This window comes from Gadus morhua, chromosome 5 (assembly GCF_902167405.1).
Source record: "Gadus morhua chromosome 5, gadMor3.0, whole genome shotgun sequence".
In the NCBI taxonomy this organism is placed as follows: domain Eukaryota; kingdom Metazoa; phylum Chordata; class Actinopteri; order Gadiformes; family Gadidae; genus Gadus; species Gadus morhua.
Window position 1 is genome coordinate 13507026 of NC_044052.1, and position 25795 is coordinate 13532820.

The 25795-nt window shown below is 47.2% G+C and overlaps 1 protein-coding gene across 4 annotated transcripts; it reads right to left on the bottom strand.

The window, feature by feature from the left end:
• Nucleotides 1-1694: 1694 nt before the first annotated feature.
• Nucleotides 1695-25705, bottom strand: rnf144aa (ring finger protein 144aa). Of its 4 annotated transcripts, none has more exons than XM_030356216.1 (9): nt 24996-25705; nt 13500-13644; nt 12845-12949; nt 11511-11571; nt 10196-10412; nt 7921-8068; nt 7499-7588; nt 5408-5513; nt 1695-5275 (listed from the first exon to the last, which is right to left on the bottom strand). In XM_030356216.1, the coding sequence occupies exons 2-9, from the start codon at nt 13632-13634 to the stop codon at nt 5253-5255; spliced, it is 885 nt and encodes a 294-aa protein (XP_030212076.1). In that variant the 5' UTR covers nt 13635-13644; nt 24996-25705; the 3' UTR covers nt 1695-5252. The 4 variants fall into 4 exon arrangements, with proteins under 4 accessions (XP_030212076.1, XP_030212074.1, XP_030212073.1 ...); XM_030356214.1 differs by having other exon boundaries at nt 1695-5513; nt 24996-25463; nt 25600-25694; XM_030356213.1 differs by having other exon boundaries at nt 1695-5513; nt 24996-25704.
• Nucleotides 25706-25795: the final 90 nt, after the last annotated feature.

A 25795-nucleotide genomic window follows, 5' to 3' on the forward strand; every position in this document is an offset into this window, starting at 1 on the left:
CTCCAGCAACTAAATCACTTCCTGGCATCAACTGGTTGCTATGACACCTTCCAATCAGGATTTCGACCCCTGCACAGCACTGAGACCGCCCTTATTAAAGTTGTAAACGACATCCGTCTTAACACAGACTCTGGCAAAACCTCAATACTAATGCTACTTGACCTCAGTGCTGCATTCGACACTGTAGACCATACATTACTTCTGGAAAGGTTAGAAAACTGGGTGGGGCTTTCAGGCACTGTCTTAAATTGGTTCAGGACCTACCTACAAAATAGGAACTACTTTGTTTCCATTGGCGACTTTGTATCAGAATCAACCAACGTGACATGTGGAGTCCCACAAGGTTCGATCTTAGGACCCTCTTTATTCAACATCTACATGCTCCCACTAGGGCAAATCATGCAAAATAACAATATTGACCATCATTGCTATGCTGATGACACGCAAATCTATGTATCGCTATCACCAAATGACTATCGGCCCATAGATCTGCTGTGCCAGTGCATTGAGCAAGTGAAGAAATGGATGTGCCGAAATTTCCTTCAACTAAATGAGGACAAAACAGAGATAATTGTATTTGGTTCTAAAATGGAAAGGCTTAAAGTAACCCAACACCTTCACTCGCTGTCCCTGAAAACCTCAATCAAAGCCAGAAATCTAGGGGTTATCATGGATTCAGATTTACATTTTGACAGTCACATCAAATCAGTTACAAAATCGGCATATTATCACCTTAAAAATGTAGCAAGACTTAGAGGGCTCATGTCCACCGAAGACTTACAAAAACTTGTACATGCCTTTATCACTAGTAAGCTTGATTACTGCAATGGTCGCCTCACAGGTCTCCCAAAACAAACTCTGAGGAAGCTTCAGCTTGTTCAGAATGCTGCTGCTACAGTTCTAACAATGATTTTAAAATCATGTTGCTAACCTATAAATCCCTACATGGTTTAGGCCCAAAATATTTAACTGATATGCTTCCACTACATCAGCCTTCTAGACCACTAAGATCCTCTGAGACCAATCTGTTAATTATCCCCAGAGTAAACACAAAACATGGGAAAGCAGGATTTAGTTACTATGCAACAAATAGCTGGAATAAACTCCCAGAGGATTTAAGACTTGCCCCAACTCTGAGCACCTTTAAAACAAGACTGAAGACTTTTATGTTTGCTATAGCCTTCTGCTAAAATCTTAAATACATTGCACTTTCTAAAAAGCTTTTTAACTTTGCCTCTATTTTCTATTTTAATACTACCTTTATTTTACTAAAATGCCTTTTTAACTTTTTACTTACTAAAAAGCCTTTTTAACTTTCAATTTAATTTTCTCTTAAATACATTGCACTTTCTATTTTACTCATTTCTTGCATATGTTTTCTTTTACTTATCTATTATTTTATTTTATTGTATGACAATGTTTATATGTGAAGCACTTTGAGTCTGCCTTGTGTATGAAAAGTGCTATATAAATAAAGTTGCCTTGCCTTGCCTTCTGAATGAATTCCATTTTGAGGATTACTCTTTTGGGTCCTCGATAATTTTTATATTTTTTCCATGAACAATTATATACCTAGATTTAAAGAACGGACAAATAACATACCAGTAGATATGGCAGGAGGCACGCGAGTCGAGATCATTGTTCTCTTAAACGGTCCAAGTTATGCAAACGCAGAGTTGACACAATCAGAAGAGTTCCTTTCACCAAGCAGAGACTTTAATTCTTCACCCTAAAGTACATAGAAAACAAGCAGGTACAAAAACAGCGACACGCAGCGATGAAGGCACCTTGCTCAAGGGCAATACAGCCAAAGGCAAAATAAAAGTCCTGTGCATTTCTCAGACTGTCATCAAATAAAAAACAAAATGGATTTAATTCTTTATTTTGGTTGTGGTTGGTTTTGTTCAACAGCTATTTTGGGTTGAGCAGGAATCTCTTTGTTGAGCATTAAGGGGAGGCACAATAGCCTACAACTTATTTTACACCATCAGTTTATTTTTATTTTTGATAGAATGACTGAGAATGACTTAAACCATTTTCATTAAACTATTCAACTATTTGTTTTAATTGTGTACAATTGATGACCATGTACAGAACTTAACTTAAATTCTTAAGAAGGTGCAACAATTCCAAAGATGTTTTAAGCTACAATATCGATGACGTATCCACAGCTTTGTTAGGGACAAAAAAGCATGCGGGTTCTAAATAAAATCTAAACATAGGTAAGCACAGGTCAAAGTTCATGTCACTGTAATTCCAGTGCATTTTTCAGCCAGGCATAGACAGACCAAGAATCAATTGATATTAACACAAATGTCAAATACAGAACTCCTTTATATTTTCTGCTACCAACGGTGAGAAATTCACCAGGAACTAGAGATGACTGCGCTCTACATTATGATGTAGAACTATCAACGTCTTGATACTAATCCCAGACCGGATGAACCCACAGTAGCCCTTGGGTGTGATGTAAACGACATGACCTGATATTGATTGATGACCGGCCCATAATATTGTCCTGCATACTCACCTCGTCATTAAAACATACACCCCACCAGCCAAAAAGCATGAGTGATAAGTGATAGCATCTTGTGCCTTTTTCCTTACCCAGATCAAATATTCGATTTTGTATCACCATTTCAAGCAGTCAGAAACACAACTAGTCTAATGAAGTGTATTTCCTGGTCCCCTGCTGTTGTTAAAGTAGACTCAAGGTTAGAGCAGACTCAAGGTTACAGTAGACTCAAGCCATCCCATGCTTATTGAGCATGTCCACATTTACATGTCACCACCAGGAGCCCTCCCTCTCTATAAACAGAATAAAGCAGGCGCCATACCATACAGGTCACACGTGTTACATTTAGTATTACATCTGTTCCCAAGCCCCTGATGCTGGTTTAAATAGGCAGAAAGCAACCCCCTCCCTCCCAGATAAACACTCAGCCCGACTGCCAACCGGACATCAACTTCTGGAATGAGAGTCTAAAAGGTAAGGGATGGAACTAAATGTAGGAAAAATATATATTTATTGAGACCAGATTTAACTTAATTCGAACCACCTCTAAGAGTATAAATGGCTACTGCTGGGAAAGTGTAAGGCTGATCATTGCATGAATCTGACACATTTAATGCTAACCCAATAGACTTAAGGGTTGATGATGTTGATCAATCGCATGCTCCTATTGGTTGACACCAGGCCACATCCCCTCACGGCGATGGACGTAGAAATGGATCGGAAGGAAAACATGCATGGAGGTTTCCCCAGAACTCCCAACCCAAAGGAAACCAACGGAGCCTGTGTGTGATGTGTGGTAGCTGTAGCGATAAGGTCAGGAAAGCTCAGATGGGCTCTGTGACGTATAGTACAGCATATAGTGGAGCATGAAACACCTTTACTCAAAAGATTTACTGGAACTGTTAGACAAAAGTTTACAACAAGGGAAAATGAAACATTCTTGATTCTCAAACTCTGAACACTTATCCCAAGAACAAATGAAAACAATGATTTTAACTATAATATTACCGTAACAATGTTGAATCACAGCAACAGTTCAAGGAACATTAAAATGTAATGGCAACAGATATATGGATGGTTCATAAATGATCCCTGAAACAAATAAATAAATGGTACTGCCAAAGAGGTGCGTGAAATCGTTCACAACACAACGTTCAATTCCAATAGCAACGTTTGATACAACACCACAAATGGGCTTTTACAAATGGTCTTGTACAAACTTGCATAGATAAAGTGATGTGGGGCAGCCCGTCATAGCGTGCCCCAAATGTAACATTCTCTTCTAATGGTTGGTTTTTACAAATATCCTGGAGACGCAGTCTGTGCTCCCTGCAGGAAGGGATCAGAGTTGACCAGACCCGAACCACTCAGAAGACGACCTCAGACTCACCCTAACACAATTACGCAACTATGCAAGTTTGCAATGTTGGACCGCCTTGTTTTTGTGATTGTTGTGTCGGGGGGTGTGGGGGGGGGTGGGGAGACCCTGCTTCTAAGTTTTTTGTTTCCGTCAAAGATTTTGATTATACACTATGGCTATTAACAATGTGGCATACAACTGACATCATAGAATCGTGTTGGTACAAAATAAAGGGCTTGTTGACTGCGGTACCTCCGTGTGCTTTTCCCTGGGCGCTAAGCCATCGGCCTGCTTCCTACTTGGACAGAGGAAATGATGCCCTTTTTGGCTTTCTATAGAATTGTTTTTTAATTTAAGGCCATTTCTTTCCATTTGGTTCATCTACCAACTGGGTTAAAAATAAATACATTAATATAAAGACGATGTGTGACGTCTAATTGGGTGAATGTTAAAGGTGACATATTATAACACCAAGTGTGGTATACTCACACCTGGTGGCATAATATGTCACCTTTAAGGAGGGTGGGGGGGGGATGTCATGGTTCTGCTGAAATAGTGAGAGTGGGAACCGCTTCTGTCACATATTCTTTTATATATAATAATATATATATAATTATGGGTATGTGAAAACACGTAACGTTACAGGGCATAGTACGCTACTCTGAACACACAGCCCTTGTGGTAGGTTAGGAAACACTGACATCATCATCATCATCATCAATACGAGACATGATGCACAGCAACGACCCCACCGCTACGTCACCGCTACGTCACCCCTCCGTCACCACCAACACAGTGGAGGAGGAAACAACATGTTCACTGTGCAGAGAGACCGCGCGCGCGAGAGAGAGACAGAGACAGACAGAGAGAGACAGACAGAGAAAGAGAGACAGAGCATAAAAAAGGTGACATCACTCTAATCAATGCTACCCACAAAAAAACATGTCAAGCGACAATGAACAATTATGGCAAGAGGATGAAAAAGCATTTTTTTATCCCGCTTTTTTTTTGCGTCTTTTCTTTGCAAACGACAAAACGAGAGAAACAGCAGTGAAGCAAAGGTTCCTTCAGAAAGTGACTGAAGTTGTGACCCCCCCCCCGGGCTGCTCTTCAGGACCGACCCTGGGCCCGGACACAGCACCAACTCCCAGCAGGATCCAGTGTTCAGAGCACCCACGGTCCGACGCCGGCCCACCCCCCAGGCCAGCCGCCCTGCCCCTTGAGCAACAAGTCAGACAAGGGCGGGACCCGCTTGACCTCTGACCCCTGGCGATGTCCTCATAGGCCGTGCGCAGGGATCAGGCTCCTCCCATGCAGAGCGATGGACTTCCAAAACAGCCAATGGGGCGGCGCCGTTGGCCGTGTCAGGCCACGCCTTTAAAAAACGAAGCGCTTGAAAGCTGGAGGGAGGGAACGTAAAGGCGGTGTGAATCACAAACTAAAGAGCGGCCCCTCTGGCGGTGGAGGAGGGTGGGGGTTTTGCAGTGGCACGGCGCAGCGTGTTCCCTAGGTGGGGAGGGGGTCGTCGTCACCTTTGCTGCACTTGCACTTGCAGCAGAGGATGATGGGCGTGGCCAGGAGCAGGAAGGGGGAGGCGACCAGCAGGAGCAGGCCGAACCCCGCAAAGATCCCGACCACCTGCAGGGGGCAGAAGAGAGCGCAGAGTCTAATGTGTGCCTGATTTGTTGAGGATTCTCCTGCTGTCAGGGGTAGTAGATACAGTTATACAATGCTGCTCACCAGACCGATCCGGTTCAGATCTTCAGAACTAACAACTGAAAGAAACTACAGAAAGTCTACATCCTTCAAAAATAAAAGAAATGGCAGAAATGTCAATTTCCAAGCATTTGATCCTTTTTCATTGGCAGTTACTAGTAGAAATGAACGTGGGTTTGATTATTCACTAGTGCTGGCAGGTTGAGTGCCTCAACACACGGGGGCGCCAGAGTCCAGGAAATGGAACAGTACTCAATGGAATACACACAGTCACGCAACAGTGGCTCACCACACCACGTAACACTGCTCATGCAGCACATAACAGCCTCTAACAATGCAACTGCATTAGAGACGCTCTCTATACACCTTGTGAGGTAAAGACCTCATAAGGATCAAAGTATCAGGGTTAGATACACGTCTTTATGTCGTTAGGGGGATGAGGCAGGTGTAGCAGAAAACGTGACATTTTTCAAATGTCACCTGTAAATCTGAAACACACACACACACACACACACACACACACACACACACACACACACACACACACACACACACACACACACACACACACACACACACACACACACACACACACACACACACCTTAACCGAGTAGCAGCTACAGATGGTGAGAGAGAGGGAGAGATATATATAGAGAGTGAGCCAGGGAGGGAGATAGACGGTGATAGAGAGAGAAAGAGAGAGAGTCAGGAAGCAGAGAGGGCTTCACCATCAGCGCCAGCCCGGTCCTGGCAGCTCTTATGTATTTATGAGCGAGTCAGATGGTGTTTTTTTTAGAGATGGCGAGGGGAGGGGGGGAAGGGGGAGGAAAGCGAGGGGCGGCGGGGGAGGGGTATGGTGGGGTTTTTCGAGGCTAGCTTTAGCTTTAGGAGATAGAGAGAGACCGAGAGAGAGAGAGAGCGATAGAGAGGAAACGGTAAACAAAAAAAAATGAAGGATGTATCTGGCACCCAGGGGCCGAGCGCCGTCCGTGCTCCTGGTGACTCAGGGAGCCCTGCTGGGCAGCTGATGCCGGCGGGAATGCTAATGTTCACAGCAACAACCCGCGACGACTGCTGCCCTGACACCGTGAACACATTGACCTGGCCGGGCGGACAGCAACACTGTTATAGTACGGAGGATTAACGCAGGAGAAAAAGAAAGGAGACTGTTCCATACGGCACTGTACATTTAGGATCTATTATTTAGACGCCGGGGGGGGGGAATTGAACAGCCGTCATTTAAAACTCAGCGGGGTTCACCGACGGTGCGTTTCACTAGACGCTCTCCGCCACACGGCCGTGATTGAGTTGTGCGCCCCTGCTCCTCTCCAACTCTTCTTCTCCCCCTCCTGGGTTCCATTTTTCTAAATAATGGCAGCGCTGCACCTGTCACTGCATGTGTGCGTGAGCCGGCAGGAGGGAGAGGGAGAGAGAGCGTAAGACAGAGTCAGTGAGAGAGAGCCAGTGAGAAAGAGAAAGAGATTGAGCGAGAGAGATGGACAGAGAAAGATGGAAGTGTTTGATCTCCTGCTGCAGTGCAGAGGGCGTGCAGGAGTGAGAGGAGAGTAGAGGAGGAGTGAGACCAGGAGAAGACAGGAGGATTGAGGCCAGGAGGATCGAGTCTAGGAGGAGGCCGGGGGTGTGAGGCCGGAGGTGTGAGGCAGGAGGAGACATAAGGTGTGAGGCCATGAGGAGACAGGAGGAGACATAAGGAGTGAGGCCATGAGGAGACAGGAGGAAACATAAGGAGTGAGGCCAGGAGGAGACAGGAGGAGACATAAGGAGTGAGGCCAGGAGGATCGAGTCGTGGAGGAGGCCGGAGGTGTGAGGCCATGAGGAGACAGGAGGAGACATAAGGAGTGAGGCCAGGAGGAGACAGGAGCAGGGAGGTGTGCAGGTGCTCACCTGAGTTCTGTGCCAGATAACCGAGGCCCTGGAGTGTCCCAGTTTGTTTCGACACGGCCCTTTGTCGTAGTGGATAAGGAGGAAGTCGTCCTGTTGCACACAACACAAACACACACACAATAACACCACAAACACATTACCGACAATCGCTCACAGGGCATGGCAGGTAAACGGCCCACAGAAGTCCAAACACGTCAAAGATAATTGTTCGGACTCACAAAAGGAACAATGTTCTTTTCCATCACAAGTTTCTTATTAGAATATGAATAGTCAGAGGGAACCTGCACCAAACATTACCATACACTCTTACTGCAGATACATGCTATACACACACGCGCTTCTACACGCGCACACACACACACACACGCACGCTTCTACACGCGCGCACACACACACACACACACAGCTGTGCCCCCACTCACGTCCAGGGACTCCAGGCAGTACCAGCAGAAGGCGTGCTTGCAGTTCTTGCACATCATCTGCGCGCAGCCCTCGTCCCTCTCGATGTACACCTTGCACTTGGGACAGCGCTTGATTGGGGCGTCGTCCTCCTCGTTCTTATAGAAGGAGCTGCAGGGTGGAACCACAGAACACAGCTGTCAGGAGGAGGAACCACAGAGCACATAGCCATCAGGCAGAGGAACCACAGAACCCAGAACCCAGAGCCATCAGGCGGAGGAACCGCAGAACACAGAACAGAGAGCCATCTGGTGGAGGGACAACAGAACACACAACACAGAGCCATCAGGTGGAGGGACCACAGAAGACAGAGCACAAAGCCGTCACTTCGCAGCGCGTCATCGTGGCAGAGAAACAACGATTCAACACGTCCGTCTATAAAAAGATCCCTCGTCATCGCTGATGAACGATCCACACCGCGCCACTCCTGCTGAGCCTCTCCTGCTGAGCCTCTCCTTCTGAGCCTCTCCTGTTCATCTCTGCCCTATCTGCTCCTGTACCTTCAGGTGTCTTCTTCTCGTGGTTCTATCTGGGTAAACGGGCTGGCAGGGAGCGGAGAGGTGAACGGGGGAACAGGGAGCTGACCTCTCCGAGAGAGAGGCTGCAAGTCAATCTCTTTCCTTGCGCCATTCTCTGTGTATCGATTGAATGGTTTCAGGGTGAATCAAGGGCTTGTGCAGACAGTCCTCCACCCACCGCCACCACCTCGCTGCCCCTTCAATCTGACAGGCAGCCAGAGGGCAGAGGAAAACCATTTCCCGAAATTGCTTAAGGGTGGAGGAGGAGGGAGAGGAGAGGGGGAGGAGGGGAGGAGGGAGAGGAGAGAATGTATCAAACCAAATTAAGCAGTCCGCTGTTGCCTTTTGTTTTGCTTTGCTTACTCATCCACTTTGTTGCAGACAACGGACAAGTTGCGTCGTGTTCGCACATCAAGCGCACACACCATCCAGAGTCGCCAATTAAATGGCTCTCCTCTAGGTGCTGAAGAGGCACGCCTTGAAAGGAAGCCTCAGAGTGCGTTCAATATTCATGACGTTCTTTAGAAGTTTGCTACCTCTGAGAAATGTACAGAGATTTGTTGTTGGTGAGGAAAGAAAGACAACAAACGATAACCTGCAACCGAATGAGGTCAGCGGCTCTACGGCGATGCTGCGTGGTCCGTATGGGCTTTATGGGCTGCTGGCAGTACGCAGAATCGGTGCGAAAACTTTGAACTTCAAGTATAGCATTTGGTGGCTATCAAAACCGGTGAGCCAAGGAACGTTCCAGAACACTCGGTCCAACCGCTTCTAGAAAATGCTGATGTGGGGGAACGTTTCAAGAACTGCTTAGGATCGGTTTCCCCACAATCGGCACGGCAGGTAGATCAAGTTCAAACCCTAAGCGGTAGCTTAACCTCCAGGACCAATAGGCTGGTGTTCCCTTAATCCTGCTCCACTGCAGGCCCTCTGGGAAGGGAGAGGGCCTGCAGTTGCAGGGAACCAGACACTGGGATGCTATGGGGGTCAGATGAACCAGGTCTGTGGGTCAGTTTGGGTCAGTTTCTCCTTTGAACATCATGTCATTCTTCAGAAGGCTTCGTTGGCCACTTCAGTAGAACCCAAACCACACCACTGGAGTACGTCCTGAAGCCCCCAGAATCTCCTCAACCTCCTCCTCACACAGGACCAGGTGGAGGAGGGCTGCTCCGTGAGCCCCTCTCTGTACGGATGCATACATCTCTCCCTCTAGGTACCTCTGTTCAGGCACAATGTACTGGAACCTGAGAGCGCTAATGGGATCTCACTAATGGGGGAGCTGGTTTTGTTGTTGTAATCCTTCACGAGCGAAGAGTGTCTGAACAAAACCACAGAGGACCTCTGGCTCTGCAGAGAGCCTATTTCCAGGGTATCCCCCTCCCAGGGTATTCTCAGGTGAACGAGAGAGAGAGAGAGAGAGAGAGAGAGAGAGAGAGAGAGAGAGAGAGAGAGAGAGAGAGAGAGAGAGAGAGAGAGAGAGAGAGAGAGAGAGAGAGAGAGAGAGAGAGAGAGAGAGAGAGAGAGAGAGAGAGAGAGAGAGAGAGATCTACAAGAGAGATAGACAGAGAGAGAGATCGATCTACAAGAGAGATAGACAGAGAGGGAACGAGCGCGAGAAAGCTATTGAAACAGATGATGTAACAGAGGGGGAATGTAGAGAGGGTGTAACATTGGAGAGCAGAACTGTTTCATGGTTCTACACCAGGACCTTGCGCCTCACCTGTTCTCCCCGGGCAGGAAGGCGGCGGTGGGCAGGCTGCTCTCCGGGCAGGCCACGCCCGGGTGCCAGGGCGCCTTGCAGGCAGAGCAGAACTCCAGGGCGCACACGGCACACTGCACCAGCTGGGGCAGGGGGGGCGTGGCCGCCTCTGTCAGCTGGCACACCGCCTGGCAGGTGGAGGAGGGGCACCACGTCCGGCATGGGTCAAGCAGCACCTCTGGGGGGGAACCACAAAGAGTCAGGGAAAGGGCCATGGCCATCGGTAGGTGTGGGTTTTTGTGTGCGTGCGTGTGTGCGTGTGTCTGTGTGTCTGTGTGTGTGTATAGAAAATATGTATTTTCTTATTCATACACTTTATGCTGTTCTTAAATGTCTTTGTGATGATGTTATTGGGCGTATTTATTAAACTGTTTCCAAACTACACCCATCCTGCCGCATTTCCCCAATCATTGTCGCTGGTTTCATTTGAACTCTGATGAATTCTCCACCCAAAAATCTGCCTTATGCTGCAGTTCTTCAGTACGCACTGCTGATAGATTTAATTTCCGGATAGTGCTTTACAAAGTACTCACCATGTACAGCAGTACAGACCCATACTTGTGTACTCCATAATGTACAGCAGTACAGACCTATACTTCTGTACACCACCATGCACAGCAGTACAGACCTATAAAGAGTGAAAGGCTTCCAACACAATAGAAACAGGATGTATCCTGCTGTCAGACACTTTGCGACGCAACAGCCAGGCCATCCCATCAGCCCCCCCCCCCCCCCCCCTGCGCTCATAGCAGCCGGGGGCGTCTCCCTGCATGTATATTTGATCGGGAGGAGAACACGGGGTTGGGTGAGGACACTATGGTACCCAGACAGCCCTGAATACCAATCAGCAGACCACCTCCCATATACAGGCTCCCTGATATGCCCCACACACACACACACACACACACACACACACACACACACACACACACACACACACACACACACACACACACACACACACACACACACACACACACACACACACACACACACATCTGATGGGGTGAATAATAAGGAGGTCCTGGGGTCTTACCCTGGTCTAAAATCAGTATAACAACTTAATCATTTCGAAATGGGATTCACACCAATATTCTTGGGATTTCCAGATGCCCTGTCTGGCGTGAATGAGTGAGTGAATGAGTGAGTGAATGAGTGTTCATCCACCACAAACAGATGTGGAGTAAGTCAGTCGTTCCATTACCTGGTCCCCGCAGCGCGGGACCAAGGGCAGAAATTAGCTTCGCGCCGATTGGCCGACTCCTGTGTTACTCACCTCGTTCAAACTGCAGCTTCTTGTACCTCTGCATCATCTCTGTGGCCACCATGCACTCAATCTAAACGGGGGGGGGGAAGAGAGAGAGAGAGAGAGAGAGAGAGAGAGAGAGAGAGAGAGAGAGAGAGAGAGAGAGAGAGAGAGAGAGAGAGAGAGAGAGAGAGAGAGAGAGAGAGAGAGAGAGAGAGAGAGAGAGAGAGAGAGAATTTATAATCTAACAGCAAAACAAGGCCACTTTAAAATGTTGGCCTTGAAATATAATCGTGATAAACACTGAATATCTAATTGCAGAATGCTTCATACTTCAAAATGGCAATAATTATTGTCTAAAGGGACTTCCAGGAAAAGCTATGAATAATCTAAACTCACAAATGCATTTGGAGTTTCTACAAAAAACGAACTGTTGAACAGCAGGACATTTTCCTAAAGTAAAAGTGGGTTTGAAAGGCTGGCGCATTGATGGGGGTCATTACGTAAGTCTAGTGAGGCCAAGGTTTTGGAAGTCAAAAGCCATCAGGTTTTTCCAGAGGAACAAGGCCAAACGTTTGTAAAGATAAGATTTACGATACACAATGTATACTTATATAAGATATACACTGGAACCTCATTTCCCCAGCTCATTTATATACTGATGGGCTGATCAGAATGGGAGACAGCGGTGACAAATTTAAGGGAAATCTAATGTTCTCTCCTGTGCTAGTGAATCATTCAGAATGGTTTCATTGGACATACTTAAGTCAGCGTCCATGAGTAGGGGGGGGGGGGGGGGGGGGGGGGGGGGGGTGCTCAGTTATTCAATTTGAGCAAGACGCGAAGAAACCTTGACCAAATATCTGTAAAATGATTCGACGATGGTGTTTATTGATTGAAAGACGTTGAAACTGTGGATATGAGTTGATTATATCGTTGTATATTGATATATATTCTGTGTAAAGAAACAGCTTCAGGAGACTGACCCACAAAGCAGGCTTCAGTGCAGGCTTAAGAAGACTGACCAAAAGAGCAGGCTTCAGGAGACCAACAGAGCAGGCTTCAGATTAAGAGATTTAGACCATGTGTGAACCAGCGCCAAAAGGTTTTCAGAGTGCCTGAAGAGATTACTTAAACCTAGATGGTTTTCTTCAGCATTCAGTGGATGGTTCACATAGGTTAGAATCCTTCCCTGGGACCTTGGGGTCGTATGAAGTATGATTTAAAGTGGTATGTGGAGAACTGGACAGCAGGGGATTAGGTATGAAGGAGTCAAGATATTGAAATGAACTTGGAGCTCAAATGGTATATATACGGCTATTGTCACTCCAAACAAATAAAAAATAGGAGACTTTTCTTCCTACCTCTGTTTCCTGTAATTGGCCTCTTTTGGGACAGGCAGAGTCAGGGCAGCTAATGGCGGTTTCAAGGCCCTCTTTAATGAGAAGTTCAACGTACTGCTTCAGGCACTAGAGGATTGAGGAAACGGAAACACACACACACACACACACACACACACACACACACACACACACACACACACACACACACACACACACACACACACACACACACACACACACACACACACACACACACACACACACACACACCAATATTAATGGTCTGCTGCTCAATAGAAAGAGGTACTTCATTTTCATATTGATTCTAATATGGAGTCCGTCACTGCTGAGTATAACAGTATCTAAAACTCGGTGCCTCAGGCGACACCTTTGGAGATAAGTCAATATTTGTGGATTGAAATATGTGGTCGCATTAATGATCTCAGGGTAAGAACACTAAGTCTTCCTCTTCACTCACTGTTCACGTTTTGGCTTGGAGTCATTGCTCAGCATCGATACTACAGACATCCCTGGATATGAACTACATTACCAAGACTGCCCACAACCCTCCCTCTTTCCGATCCTGGGCAATACTACAGACATCCATGTACATGAACTAACATTACCCACACTGTCCAGAACCCTCTGTAGGACCCGTCCTAAAGAGTGCGCTCACCAGAGTGCAGAAGACACATTGGCACTGGGTGATGGTGGTCATGGACTCTAGGGGGAACTCTCCCAGGCACAGCTTACAGGAGACCAGGGGGTCCAGCGCCAGCTCCCAGCTGGGCCTGTACCGGGCTGTCGTCATCTTAGCACCGCTGGGAGGAGGAGAGACAAAGAGAGAGAGAGAGAGAGAGAGGAAGAAATGGAAAACGATTACTTGGTGTGAACTGCTAATCGCTGCCTCGTGTGGAAGATTCCAGTAGCCGCAAACACAGTCACACGCTGGCGAGTGGACTTTATATTTAATTCACCATATTATATGTGATTAACCGAACTGGCAGGCCATACTTAATTCATAAGTAAATGTACGCCTACAAAATGCATTTGTCTACTTAAACGGTAGATGTGGACGCATGAGCAGCATATAGTCATGATGTGACACAACCTCAGCCTCCAGAAAAAGAGAGAGGAGGGGGAGAGAAGAGGAGGGGGAGAGGAGAGGAGAAAGGATGCCCAAACAAGGACCAAGCGATACACAGTGACGTCATCCCTCCGTCTACATGGCCCTCCTCAGCCGAGTCCTGTCATTGATTCATAATAAAGGAGGGCTCCTCAGCTGACTCCTTCTGCTCCTGATTCATAATAAAGGAGGCCTCTTCAGCTGAATCCTCCTGATTCATAATACATAAGGCCTGCTCAGCTGAATCCTCCTGATTCGTAATAAGGAGGACTCCTCAGCTGAATCCTCCTGATTCATAATACAGGAGGCCTCCTGTGGATGCTCAGCTGTCACGACCAGCCCCGGTGAGGTTACACTCCAGCCGTGAAACAATTCTCCACTTCGGCACGTCATCTCTCTCGTAGGAGACTGCTATTTTGAGTCTCTCGCTCTCTCTCTCTCTCTCCCAGGCAGAGAGCACCCACTCTGTTATTTACAGGAAGTTGCCATACACAAACACACACGCACGCACACATCACACTGCTAGGCAACCATGGGGGTGGCGAGGAAGAAGGGGGGGGGGGGGGGGGAGAGCAGAGAAGAGGGAGAGATGCAAGGCTTGAGAATGTATGAGTATCTCTCCGCGTCCCTGTCTTTATTACGTATTGCTTTTACAAGCGAAACGTCATACTGATAAGAAACACATAGCATGAGTGGGGTGAGTGGGAGAGTGGGCTGGGGGTTAGTGGGAGCGTGTGGGAGTGTCGGGGGGGTTAGTGGGAGTGTGGTTTGGGGTTAGTGGAAGTGTGGTATGGGGTAGCGTGGTTTGGGGTCAGTGGGAGTACGGTGAATGGGAGTGCGCGCCCTTGTGAGAGGTCTGTGGACTGTAAGTAAACAACACAAGCCCCCCAGAGACCTGAGGGGGGGAGGGGGAGATCCAAAGAGAGACACAGAGTGCAGGAGAGAGGGAGAGATGACTGGCATTAAGGAGAAAGAGAAAGCAAGAGAGCGAGCGAGAGACAGGGGTCACAATGTCACACATATAACATAACGTCAGAGAAAAACTTTTGTAAAGGAAGAAATGTGTACTTTGAATTGCGATGCTTTTGTCCATGTCTATGGACTAAAAAAGGAGGTGTTGAAAAGGAAACACAACAAGGCACACGTTGTGAAGTGTGTAAAACCTTTGGAGTGTGTGGACCGGGCAGTGTGTGCGTGTGTGGGCGTTTTTATTAATGTGGATGTCTTTAAAAATGAATGTTTAATAAGAGGATTGGGCGCGTGTGCAGGTTAGAGAGGAGTTATTGTGCGTTGTTGTGTGGGCCTCCAGGAGGAAGCCGTCACCCCATCCAGTACAATGACCTCATTACATCCCAGTAGGGGAGGGGACTTAAAGGTGAGGCTGTGATCAAACTGAATGGAGAAGTGGCCCTAGAAATGTCTGACATAATATCAGCTCTGGTTCAGCCTGATCTCAAATGGCTACAAGGTCTATGGCCCGTGTTCCTTCAGGTTATAGACCAGAAGTGGACCGGGCAGTGATGCTGTTTTCATGGAGAAATCATCCCATTGTTTTCTGAGGTGAGCAGAGGGATGAGATGAGTATGAGTACGCGTGTGCATGTGCGTGTGTTTTTATGTGTGAGTGTGTGTGGATGAATAGCGATATGGAACATCATAAAAACATAATAAAACATTGAGAGCGAGAAAAAAGGGATTTAATGACCTCATGTAACAGTGCCCTCCCGCTTTCAGATGAAGACATGCGCACACAAAGATGATGCACACACACACACACACACACACGGAGTGAGATATTTGCATGCAGTCCACTTTCTTTCGCTGCTCATTTCAAATATAGCTCTCCGAAATGCTCCAGGTCAGGCCAAGGAATTCAAATCAATAAAGTTGGTCTCTACAATAAATCAGGAGGCAACCATCTGTCACACACACACACACACACACACACACACACACACACACACACACACACACACACACACACACACACACACACACACACACACACACACACACACACACACACACACACACACACACACCTAAAGTGTCTCACTCTACAACATGATGGAACAGATCAGGCCACGCAAACTTTAATAACCTTCATGCTGTCACGCCCCGACGTGCAACCCAGACATATCTCCACACCAAATATCCTAAATGTACAAGCAGTACAATGTCTCCTGGTCTCCAGCCCTGGAGCAATGACTGAGTTTGCTTGAGCACGGAGCAAGCATAACTGTATTGTAAACAGTCCTTTATATACTAATGATGTTGTGTGGCTCTTGCTCCGAAAACTAGCAGTCAGCTAGCACACTTCCCATGACCACCATTCAATGTTCATCATCACCATTCATTAGCTGGTCTGTGAGCTATATTGTGGAAGATGAATTCTTCACACATGAGCACTTTCAAATGAGTCTTCCTCCTGCACTCCGCCACACTGCTTTGCTCCCATGATTAGAACCCATCCAGCCCTCGGGGCAGCTTTCAATAAACAAAACTCATTTGCTGAAAGCAAAGATCTGCCACAGCTTTAATGGGAGGTGAACTCCCACCTGAATTCCCTCAGACTGCAAGCACATTCTCAACTGAAGAGAGATCTCTGTGGCTGAAGAGAGACCAGCCCTATATAAAGCCATGAAAGCTACAGCATCATCAGCTCTTGAAAGTTTCTCTCTGCAGAGAAATCTCCGTGGCTGCGGAGACCAGGCTTCAATCACAGCCATGCAGGCTACAGCAGCATCAGCTACTGAAAGTCCCTCTCCGCCGCGGAAGTATTGGTGCATCAACGAGCCCCTCCGAGCACGTCGGTGAAAGAGATGGAAACACAGAGAGACAAGACAGAGAGAGACACAATGAAGAGAGCAATCGGGCCGAGTCCGACCCTTGTTTTCACCTGGCCTGGCAGCTTTACACTATGTGTGAGTATAATTATATAAGGACACATTAAAGTGTTGCGTAAGTTTCTATTTATATAGCATCTCCTATGGCTGGAGTGAGCGAGGCCCACTAACAATTGGCACAGCAGCATCACATTATAACATGATTCAGTTCTTTCTCTCCACTCGCTGCACGTGTGCAGAGAACACGCAGGGACAGAAGACCGCCACACAGAGGCCATTTTCTCACGAGCCGATAGAGTGGTCAGCCTAATGATCGGGCCCACAACCTGTGTGTGTGTGTGTGTGTGTGTGTGTGTGTGTGTGTGTGTGTGTGTGTGTGTGTGTGTGTGTGTGTGTGTGTGAGTGAGTCTATTTGGGGGTTATTACTATGATTAGTATTGTTTTGCACATTGAAAACAGTAAGGTTGATGTGGTATTGTGTATGAATAGTGTATATTGAATACACCCTAGCAGACTGTGTAGCAGACATCATTGCATGATTTTTATTTTTGAATGGATATGAAAATGCTCTAAACTAAGCATCACTGTGATGTGGTTAACTAAACTCCATTAAGTTCCTCCTAGCCTCATGGCCTTTGAGCCTTTGGCCTTGCTCCGGAGCAAGAATCATTATCAACTCACGGTGATGAGTTGATAATGATTGACAGCGCTCGTCTCCTTCATCTTACTAACTTGCTTGATAGCACCCTCCCTCTGCTGTGCTTTAGCAAGCCAATTAGGTTGGCCATCAGCCCTCATCAGCTGTCATCCCCACTCAGTGTTTAGCGCCAGAAGGAGACAGAGAACGAGATAGAGAGACAGACAGGTATATATCAAACAAACCTTCGGTTATGTGATATTAGTCTGAATATGTGTATAGCGAACGTGAAGTTATGCACTTTGTATGTTGTGCATTGTATGTTGTATGTCCTTGCGCTTAAAAATATTACTGTGTAACAGCATTCTGTGGCATCGTAATCCTAGCTGTCTTTGTAGTGTACAGGGAATGGTTTAACCTAGCGATTGTTAGTGCTTGGCACTTGTTTCTATGAACATCCGTACTGTACGGACAGAGATATAGTGTAGTTTCTCTTTCTTCAGACAAGTTATTTTTGTAAGTTGCTTTGGATCAAAGCTTCTGCTAAATGCCGTAAATGTAAATGTAAAAAATGTAATGGCCGCCACCATTTTGGCGGCCATGTATTGGAATGTTAGTTATTCTGTTGGTAGTAATGGTTTACTGTTAATTGTTGAAATGTGGTGCCACTGCATTTCTCCTGCAAGACTTCAAAACAACATTTTCTTTAAGCTAGGTTACGGTACATTAATGCTGATTTAGGATTTCGCAGAACTACCACTCTACAGAATGGATTTATTCAGGAAAAAAAGTGGATTCCACTGTTAGCCAGTAATCAGTTTTATCAACATGTTCCTCTGAGCTAATATTAGACGGACTAAATGAAGACACACCCGTCTTAACGTTACAACACACCCTGATATAATACTGTGTTAGAACACACTTTCTTAAAAAATAATGACCTTGGCCTGATCTCTTTCAAGATAAAAAAAACCTGCTGAATATACAGTAGGTCATGCGTTAGCGCGGACACAAACATCAGACCCTCTCAGAGTGAGACGACACTATTCGTCACTTTCTGCAGCACCATGACCACCCAACGTTTTGTAAATCTGCCCTCCCCGCATTCATCTCTGGATCGTCCAATCAGAGGCCAGGAAGGGGCCATGCCAGAGAGAGTAGTGGTGGACAGAGAGCTGGCTGCTCTTTGGTTTCAGGGCGGCAAGTGGCCAAGGAGCTTATGAGACGTCAAAGTGCCCGCTTTCTGCATAACCCGCAGTTACGCAATCACAGATGTATTTTGGAAGTGTGTACTCACATGTGTGTGCATGTGTGCGAGTGTCTTGGCGCCTTCTGTGAGCTCATCTTGATTGGACCATTAACCAAAACCGACGGAAAGACTAGCAACACAATCAGAGGCCTCTTTTACACTGTTTCTGTACTGCTGCTTTAAACTTCCAACAGAAAGACTCCATGTCCCTTCCTGCTACTGTATGTTCACGTAAACACAACCACAATATGTTACATGAAGACACACGACACCCAAGGAGTAGTGGACTAACAGACTATTTTGAATGCTACTTGTAGTTGTAATGAAATAAAGCTATTGCAATTCAGATTCAGCTTTAGTATACATGAATGACAATGAGAAAATATGCCCTACTATGAAACGGTGCCAGTAAGTAAGAAAACTAGTTTAATTCTAGCAAGGGTAACTCTAACCCACTAACCCAAACCCTTGTACAAATTCTATATAAAATGCTCATTACTTTTAATTAATATTATATAACTGTGGCAGCTTTAAACACCACAATTTCTCCCCACGAGGACAAATCATTTCACGATTAATTCCTAAACAATGACCAAGGAAACATTACTACCTAGAAGCTCTTTTATAACAAACATAAAAAATGGCGGCGGTCACTGCGATGCGACACCGTAGCGTATCGTGAGAGGCTGGCGATGATGGCCAACAGTGTTAGCTTAGCTCACTAGTAAGACACAGCTGCTACGTGTTGAGTGACTCCACACACAGCACCTGGAGGGGTCAGACGCAAGACAAAGTCTCTGCTGTTTGGATGAGAGGGCATGAGTGCATCCCCCCCCCAGGCTAACAAAGGCTCAGTAGAGCAACATCTACAGAGCAGAACCAACTCAAGACCCCCTTACCCCCCAGACACAAAGACCCCGTTCAGCCACCAGCATCATTGTTTACACTGCCAACACCAACAGCATTCAGAGGGGATGGCATACAGTAACGCGCCCGACCCCACAAACACCCACATCCACACACCTACACACACACACCCCCAGACACACACACCTAAGTACTCTACCATCATTTTCTCTTCAGCACCAATTAGAGGTGTCCTTAAACAGCAAAAAGGAAATACTTCCTCATTTTGTAGTGCAGTAGAAATTGAATTACGTCTCTCCAATTGGCAGAGTACCTGAAACAATGCGGTAAGCAGTTTTAAAAAGGGAACCGTCTCATCCCCCCAAAAGCTTTTGGCTGACATCAGGGTCTTAAAGCTAAGTGAAGCCGACAAGCATGCCTCAATGAGTCTATTCCTATTGGCAGATGCACAAAGCCTGGAAGAGAGGTCTTCTCCGCCAGAGATTGGATATTCCTTCACCAGTGGCATTTACCTGGCATTTCGAAGGCCTTGTGTTACGTCTCAAAAATCAGCATGTGTTGCCGTTGTTTCTACAAATTAAAAAGGAAGATGTCTACTTTCATAAGACACATTATTCACAACAGCTATTTGGATGTTTTGTTTTATTTTGATAAAGCTGGTAAGATAAAACCAAAGCAAACCTTTTTCTACAGAATGTGTCCAAACGACAAAGATATAATCTGTGTTTGTATGATGGGGGTCCTTCCTTATCCATTAGTCATGACGTCAGCCAGGAAAGATAAGGTGAACTTTAAGAATGATAAAACCTACAGACAAAATGCTACAGAGATAAAGAGGCATATCACATAATAACCAGACATTGCATATTCAACGTATGTCTGTTTACTCTGCCTATGAGGTTGCATATCATCGTTTGAAACAAATGGAGAAGCAAAACTAATCTCAAGAGTGACTGTTAGGTGCTTATGACCCGCGATTTGCTCCCTCATTGAAAAGAGTTTACCACCGTCCATCCAGGGAGACGGACAACAGGGGGACACATTCAGAGTAAATGACATTCAGAGTTAATGACACTCAGAGGGAGTGACACTCAGAGTTGGTGAGGTGCTGTTTGTCTGCAGATGTTTTCCACCAGCCATTTCAGGAATGGATGAGCTCAAGAGAGGGAGGAAACACAGGGGACATTATTAGGTGTACTCAGTTTGTCATCTCCTCGCGGACCATGTCCCCCGAGTTATTCCTGAAAATGTGCTGAAAGATTCAAACTGAGCAGCTTGGACAGAGCACTGCTGTCTGGTTGAAAATGTTATCACTGAGCAGGCCACATTCCCACCTGCTTGTCCCATGCACAGAAAACGCTTATCTATTCAGTAAAAATATGCAGCAAAATGAAATGCCATGAAAAGGCCATATTGACATATCATAATGCCTGTTACACCCATTTGTTTTGGGATCATCAAACCGTAACATTTGTAAATGATAATGAGCTGCTCTGGACAAGTTACTGCTCATAAATTTGCATAAATCCATAATCTCTAGAACAGCCTCCCATTACTACTGTTGCCATAACCTCTGCCACACCCCCACCCTAGCGGGGTCCCGGCTGACACAAGTATATCAGTTCAAATTCAGACCCAAGCCCAGGAGGACAAACTAAGAAGGCACAAGAATATGGACCAACCACATAAAAGAATACTCACACATCTTTTTTTTTTAAACAGCTTTGAGTTAGGGCAATGGGAAGCAGGAAGTCCAAAAACTAAGGAAACACGCATACGTCCTGTTGGGGAAAACTCAAAAAGTGCTGAATTCCCTGTATAACTGAGCTACTAGCTAAAGCCAAGGTAGAGACACGAGTGATACCTTGAGCTAGCATGCAGACAAATCTCCAAGTCTGAAATATACAATACAAATTAAAAAAAAAAAAAAAATCCCTTTGCAAGCAACAGATTATTTTATCGGCAACAATTTAGCACATTTATAATAACTATTGTCGTTTGATAGGCAAGAGGATCTTTTGTAGACCTCTCAGCCCTAACAATTCAATTCAACAACTTGGTTGTTTTCTGACAGAGATAAACAAGTGAAGCGTTTCTCATTAGTCAGTCAGTACCCGTCCCAAAATAGAACCACAGTTTTCAAATATACAGCATCGCAGCTTTTTCCTAATTTTCCTCCAGCTGTATCCACTGGGTTCATTTATCATTTCTATTGTCAGAGAAATTAACTTCGGAGCCATTTTCAGCCTCTTGTTATCGTCACAGTGTACACAACTCTGCCAAGTGTGTCACGTAAAGCAGAGAACGTTATCGCTGGTCCAACCATGTGCAACTCAGAGGAAATAAACGGTAATTACACCACCCAGATGTGTACACAGTAGGCACAATGCACTCAACAAAAAATAACTCACCTACCCGTAGGGCACTCCCCTCTAGCAGGAAGTCGGAAGCGTGACCGTAGGATAGCAGAGCTAACTCGCTACCCCTTGTTGGCAGGAGACCTACACCTACCTCACAGACAGACAGACAGACTGGTGATTGAGATTAAGAAGCATGCCAGGCCAGCATGACATAATGCTGAAGCAGGATGATCCCATCTTTCTGAAACTCCCTTCCTAAGGGTTCCTCTGGACGCGAGCCAACACACACACACACACACACACACACACACACACACACACACACACACACACACACACACACACACACACACACACACACACACACACACACACACACACACACACACCCTCCCCCCCCCTACCTCCAGGCCATGGAGGAGCGTTTGTTTCAGGACTCATTTCAGTCATTCTGCTGTGAAAGAGCGAAGCCACCGTTACCAGGCTACAACACGGACAACATTTGATGCGTGGCGTTGTCCTTGACAACTTCATGCCGTCAAAATAAGCGCTAAACCGAAGATTGTGACCACTGAATGTCAGCCAATAACACCCTGATTCTGTAAGAGGTTTAATATTAACAGGGAAACACTTCAGAATGGGTGTGGGACGGGCTGTTTAGAAACAGCAGGGTGTAACAAGATACTTTAAGGTGTGCTGCTGGGAGCTCATGGGTTTCTTGAACCAATCCAACCGGATTATTGGCAACAGAGAATTAGCAGGTTGGGAGTCGGTCTGAAACTGGAGAGCTTCCAAGGAAAACAACAAGGCAACATGTGATTGACAGACATGAGGTCGCTTGAACACATCAGCTTGTGGCTCCCCAGAGATTGTGATTTACCTGTACTGAGATTTATGCGCTTTAAAAATAGACGGATTTGAAGGGGATGGAAGATAGAACAAGTTGAATATAATCAGAAACCCTACTTGTTACACTACTTATTATTTCTATCTGCTCTATCTTTTACGGTAATGAGGCTCTGGAAGTAGACTTAGTAGGTAACGGTCAGTCTACTGTATCCATCCTCACATCGCAGCAGATGGGGGGAGGACCGTCACACGGTGAAGGTTGGGTGATGTACCTCAGATTTCAACACTGACAGCACATATATCCTACCGTCACCCCTCAAATCAATTGTGGGTTGAAATCCAGTAGTACATCAGGGTTCCTTTGGGTTGTGGGTTGTGTATTGTGTTCTTTAGCCCGTTCAAGCTTGACCGGAATGAACATCTTAAACAGGCACAGCGAGGACCGGGCATGGTAACCATGGAGACCACACACCGTCTGGGAGCCTCTCCCCAGGGTACAGGGTCGTGTGGTGTGCTTGGGTCAGAGTGCCAGTGCTCTGCTAGTTCACCTTGCACCTTCATCATTCCGTAGTGGAGTAACGGTGGCCATGACAGCCGTTATTTACTCCCCTGAAGGGCAGGAGCCCTCCCTGCTGCCCTGAGACCAGACCCTGAGACCAGACCCTCCAGAGAGGAGCCTGCTGCCCTAGACCAGACCATAAGAGAGGAGTCTACTGCCCTGGGACCAGACCCTCCAGAGAGGAGTCTACTGCCCTGAGACCAGAACGCTGAGACCAGACCATAAGAGAGGAGCCTGCTGCCCCGAGACCAGACCCTCCCGAGTGGAGTCTACTGCCCTGAGACCAGACCGATCCTGCCGCCCTGAGACCAGAGCGCCGAGGCCAGACCCCTCGGACCAGACCATAAGAGAGGAGCCTGCTGCCCTGGGACCAGACCCGGGGACCAGACCATAAGAGAGGAGCCTGCTGCCCTGGGACCAGACCCTGAGACCAGACCATAAGAGAGGAGCCTGCTGCCCTGGGACCAGACCCGGGGACCAGACCATAAGAGAGGAGCCTGCTGCCCTGGGACCAGACCATAAGAGACGAGCCTGCTGCCCTGGGACCAGACCCGGGGACCAGACCATAAGAGAGGAGTCTGCTGCCCTGGGACCAGACCATGAGAGAGGAGCCTGCTGCCCTGCCTCCTCCACTGCTCTGGTCCAGCCCCTACCCCCGGATCTGGGCGGGGGTGAACCCGCTCAGGGCTTTGAACCAACCTTCTTCGTTAGTATGTACCCGTTAGCCCAACGGGGAAAGTGTCAACTGGAAAGGTTCTCAGATGCAATTATTGAAACAAACACGGTCCCTGACTGCAATCCAGTTTCCTCCATCTCAACTCGGTGTGGCTGAGATGAGTCCAACATGGCCGCTCTCCTGAGGGCCTATGGCAGAAGGGCGTCAGACTCCAATAGACACCCTTTGCTTCTCAAATCTCTGACAGGCTGTCTTTTAGGGCGCATGTTTGTGAGGATTGAAGCTTGGAAATATTGACTGCTGCAGGTGAACTCACAACCACAGTAGCAACTATATCGTACCTCGTAGTTACACTCTTTCTGCTCATAAGCCATCGACAGTGCTTCACACAGGCAGCAGTAATATTCACTCAGTACACACCTAGTATCTGCATCCATAGCTCTCAGCCTTATGCAATCCTGATGACCTCATATGGCCTGGCGTTCCATGACTTAACATGAAAACCATTGTCAAATATGTCCTAAAAGGCGATATAAATAATATTACACATTGCAGTTTTTTAATTGGGCAGTCATTGGAAAGGTAGTGTGTGTGTGTGTGTGTGTGTGTGTGTGTGTGTGTGTGTGTGTGTGTGTGTGTGTGTGTGTGTGTGTGTGTGTGTGTGTGTGTGTGTGTGTGTGTGTGTGTGTGTATTTGGCCGACACAGACAGCTGAGGAATAGTTTTCTCCCCAGTCGGACCGTGGCCCGGCTGGGGGTAGACCCGACCTTCTCCTCTGAGGTGCCGCCGTTCCCAGTAGCCTGGCTCATGTTTATACTCATAAAGATATCGGCTTGGAAACGCTCTGTGGCATTGACACACTGCTAAATAGGTCTTATCAAAGAGAACCCCAAGAAAGAACTAGATTAGCAACGTTTTAGAAAACGGTCCCGTTACAAACTGACCCGATGTGTTGTCATCTTGTGCTGTGGACAACATGACAAACACCACGGTACCCAACAGTACCTGCTCGGAGACAACTATGTCCTCAGGGGGGAGACCTCCGGGAGATGAACCGCGACCTCCAGGGAGACGAACAGGGAGATGAACCTCCGGGGAGATTAACTGCGCCCACCAGGGAGATAAACCTCCGGGGAGATGAACCTCCGGGGAGCCGAACCGCGACCACCGGAGAGAAGGACCGCGACCTCCGCCCAGGCCGGGGCGATCTCCTGGACCGGATTACCGAAGAGCTGGTCCACTAGTCAGAGAAGCACAACACCTCCTCAGACCGCTTCATGCCTCATGTTTAGCACAAGTCCCCAGACGTCGTCGAAGCGCCACCAGGAGACCCGCTGCAGCCCGACTGTGGACGCTTCAGTCGTGTTCCGACCAACAGCTGTTACGCGATCAGCAGCAGGCAGGTTGCACCGAAGAAGAAACTGAGGAGAACATCCGCCGCTGATGTCTGTGTGGGTCGACCTGACAGGAGAGCTGTGTACAAAGAGCCCTTGTCAGGCTCGGTTCTCGCAGGGCGCACGACGTCCAGCCGTCCGCCTGCTGCACGGACACAGCGTGACGCCAAACGCGATCATGTTGCAGGGGAAGAGCCGGTGGGCGGCGTGTTTACCTCTGGGCGTCTCTCGGTCCTGTCGCGATCAGCTGCTCCGCTGCAGCGACGCCATTAGTGGAGAGCAGCTCCGTCCCTCGTGTTGTTCTGGAGCGACTGACGCCACCCAGCCCCGCGTTTCAAAAGCAGCAGCGACCCCCGTTGGTCATGCCCAGAATGCTCTCCACACTGGCTATCAGTGGAGGGGAGGAAGTGT

Bases quoted from the DNA above. Each gene is read 5' to 3' on its own strand.
- rnf144aa (XM_030356213.1), bottom strand. From the start codon at position 13,634: ATGACGACAGCCCGGTACAGGCCCAGCTGGGAGCTGGCGCTGGACCCC. The intron at 11,572-12,844 runs GTAGGAAGAAAA...CCCCCCGTTTAG, and splicing joins GCCAATTACAGGAAACAGAG to ATTGAGTGCATGGTGGCCAC. The intron at 7,589-7,920 runs GTGAGTGGGGGC...TGTGTGCAACAG, and splicing joins ACTGCCTGGAGTCCCTGGAC to GACGACTTCCTCCTTATCCA.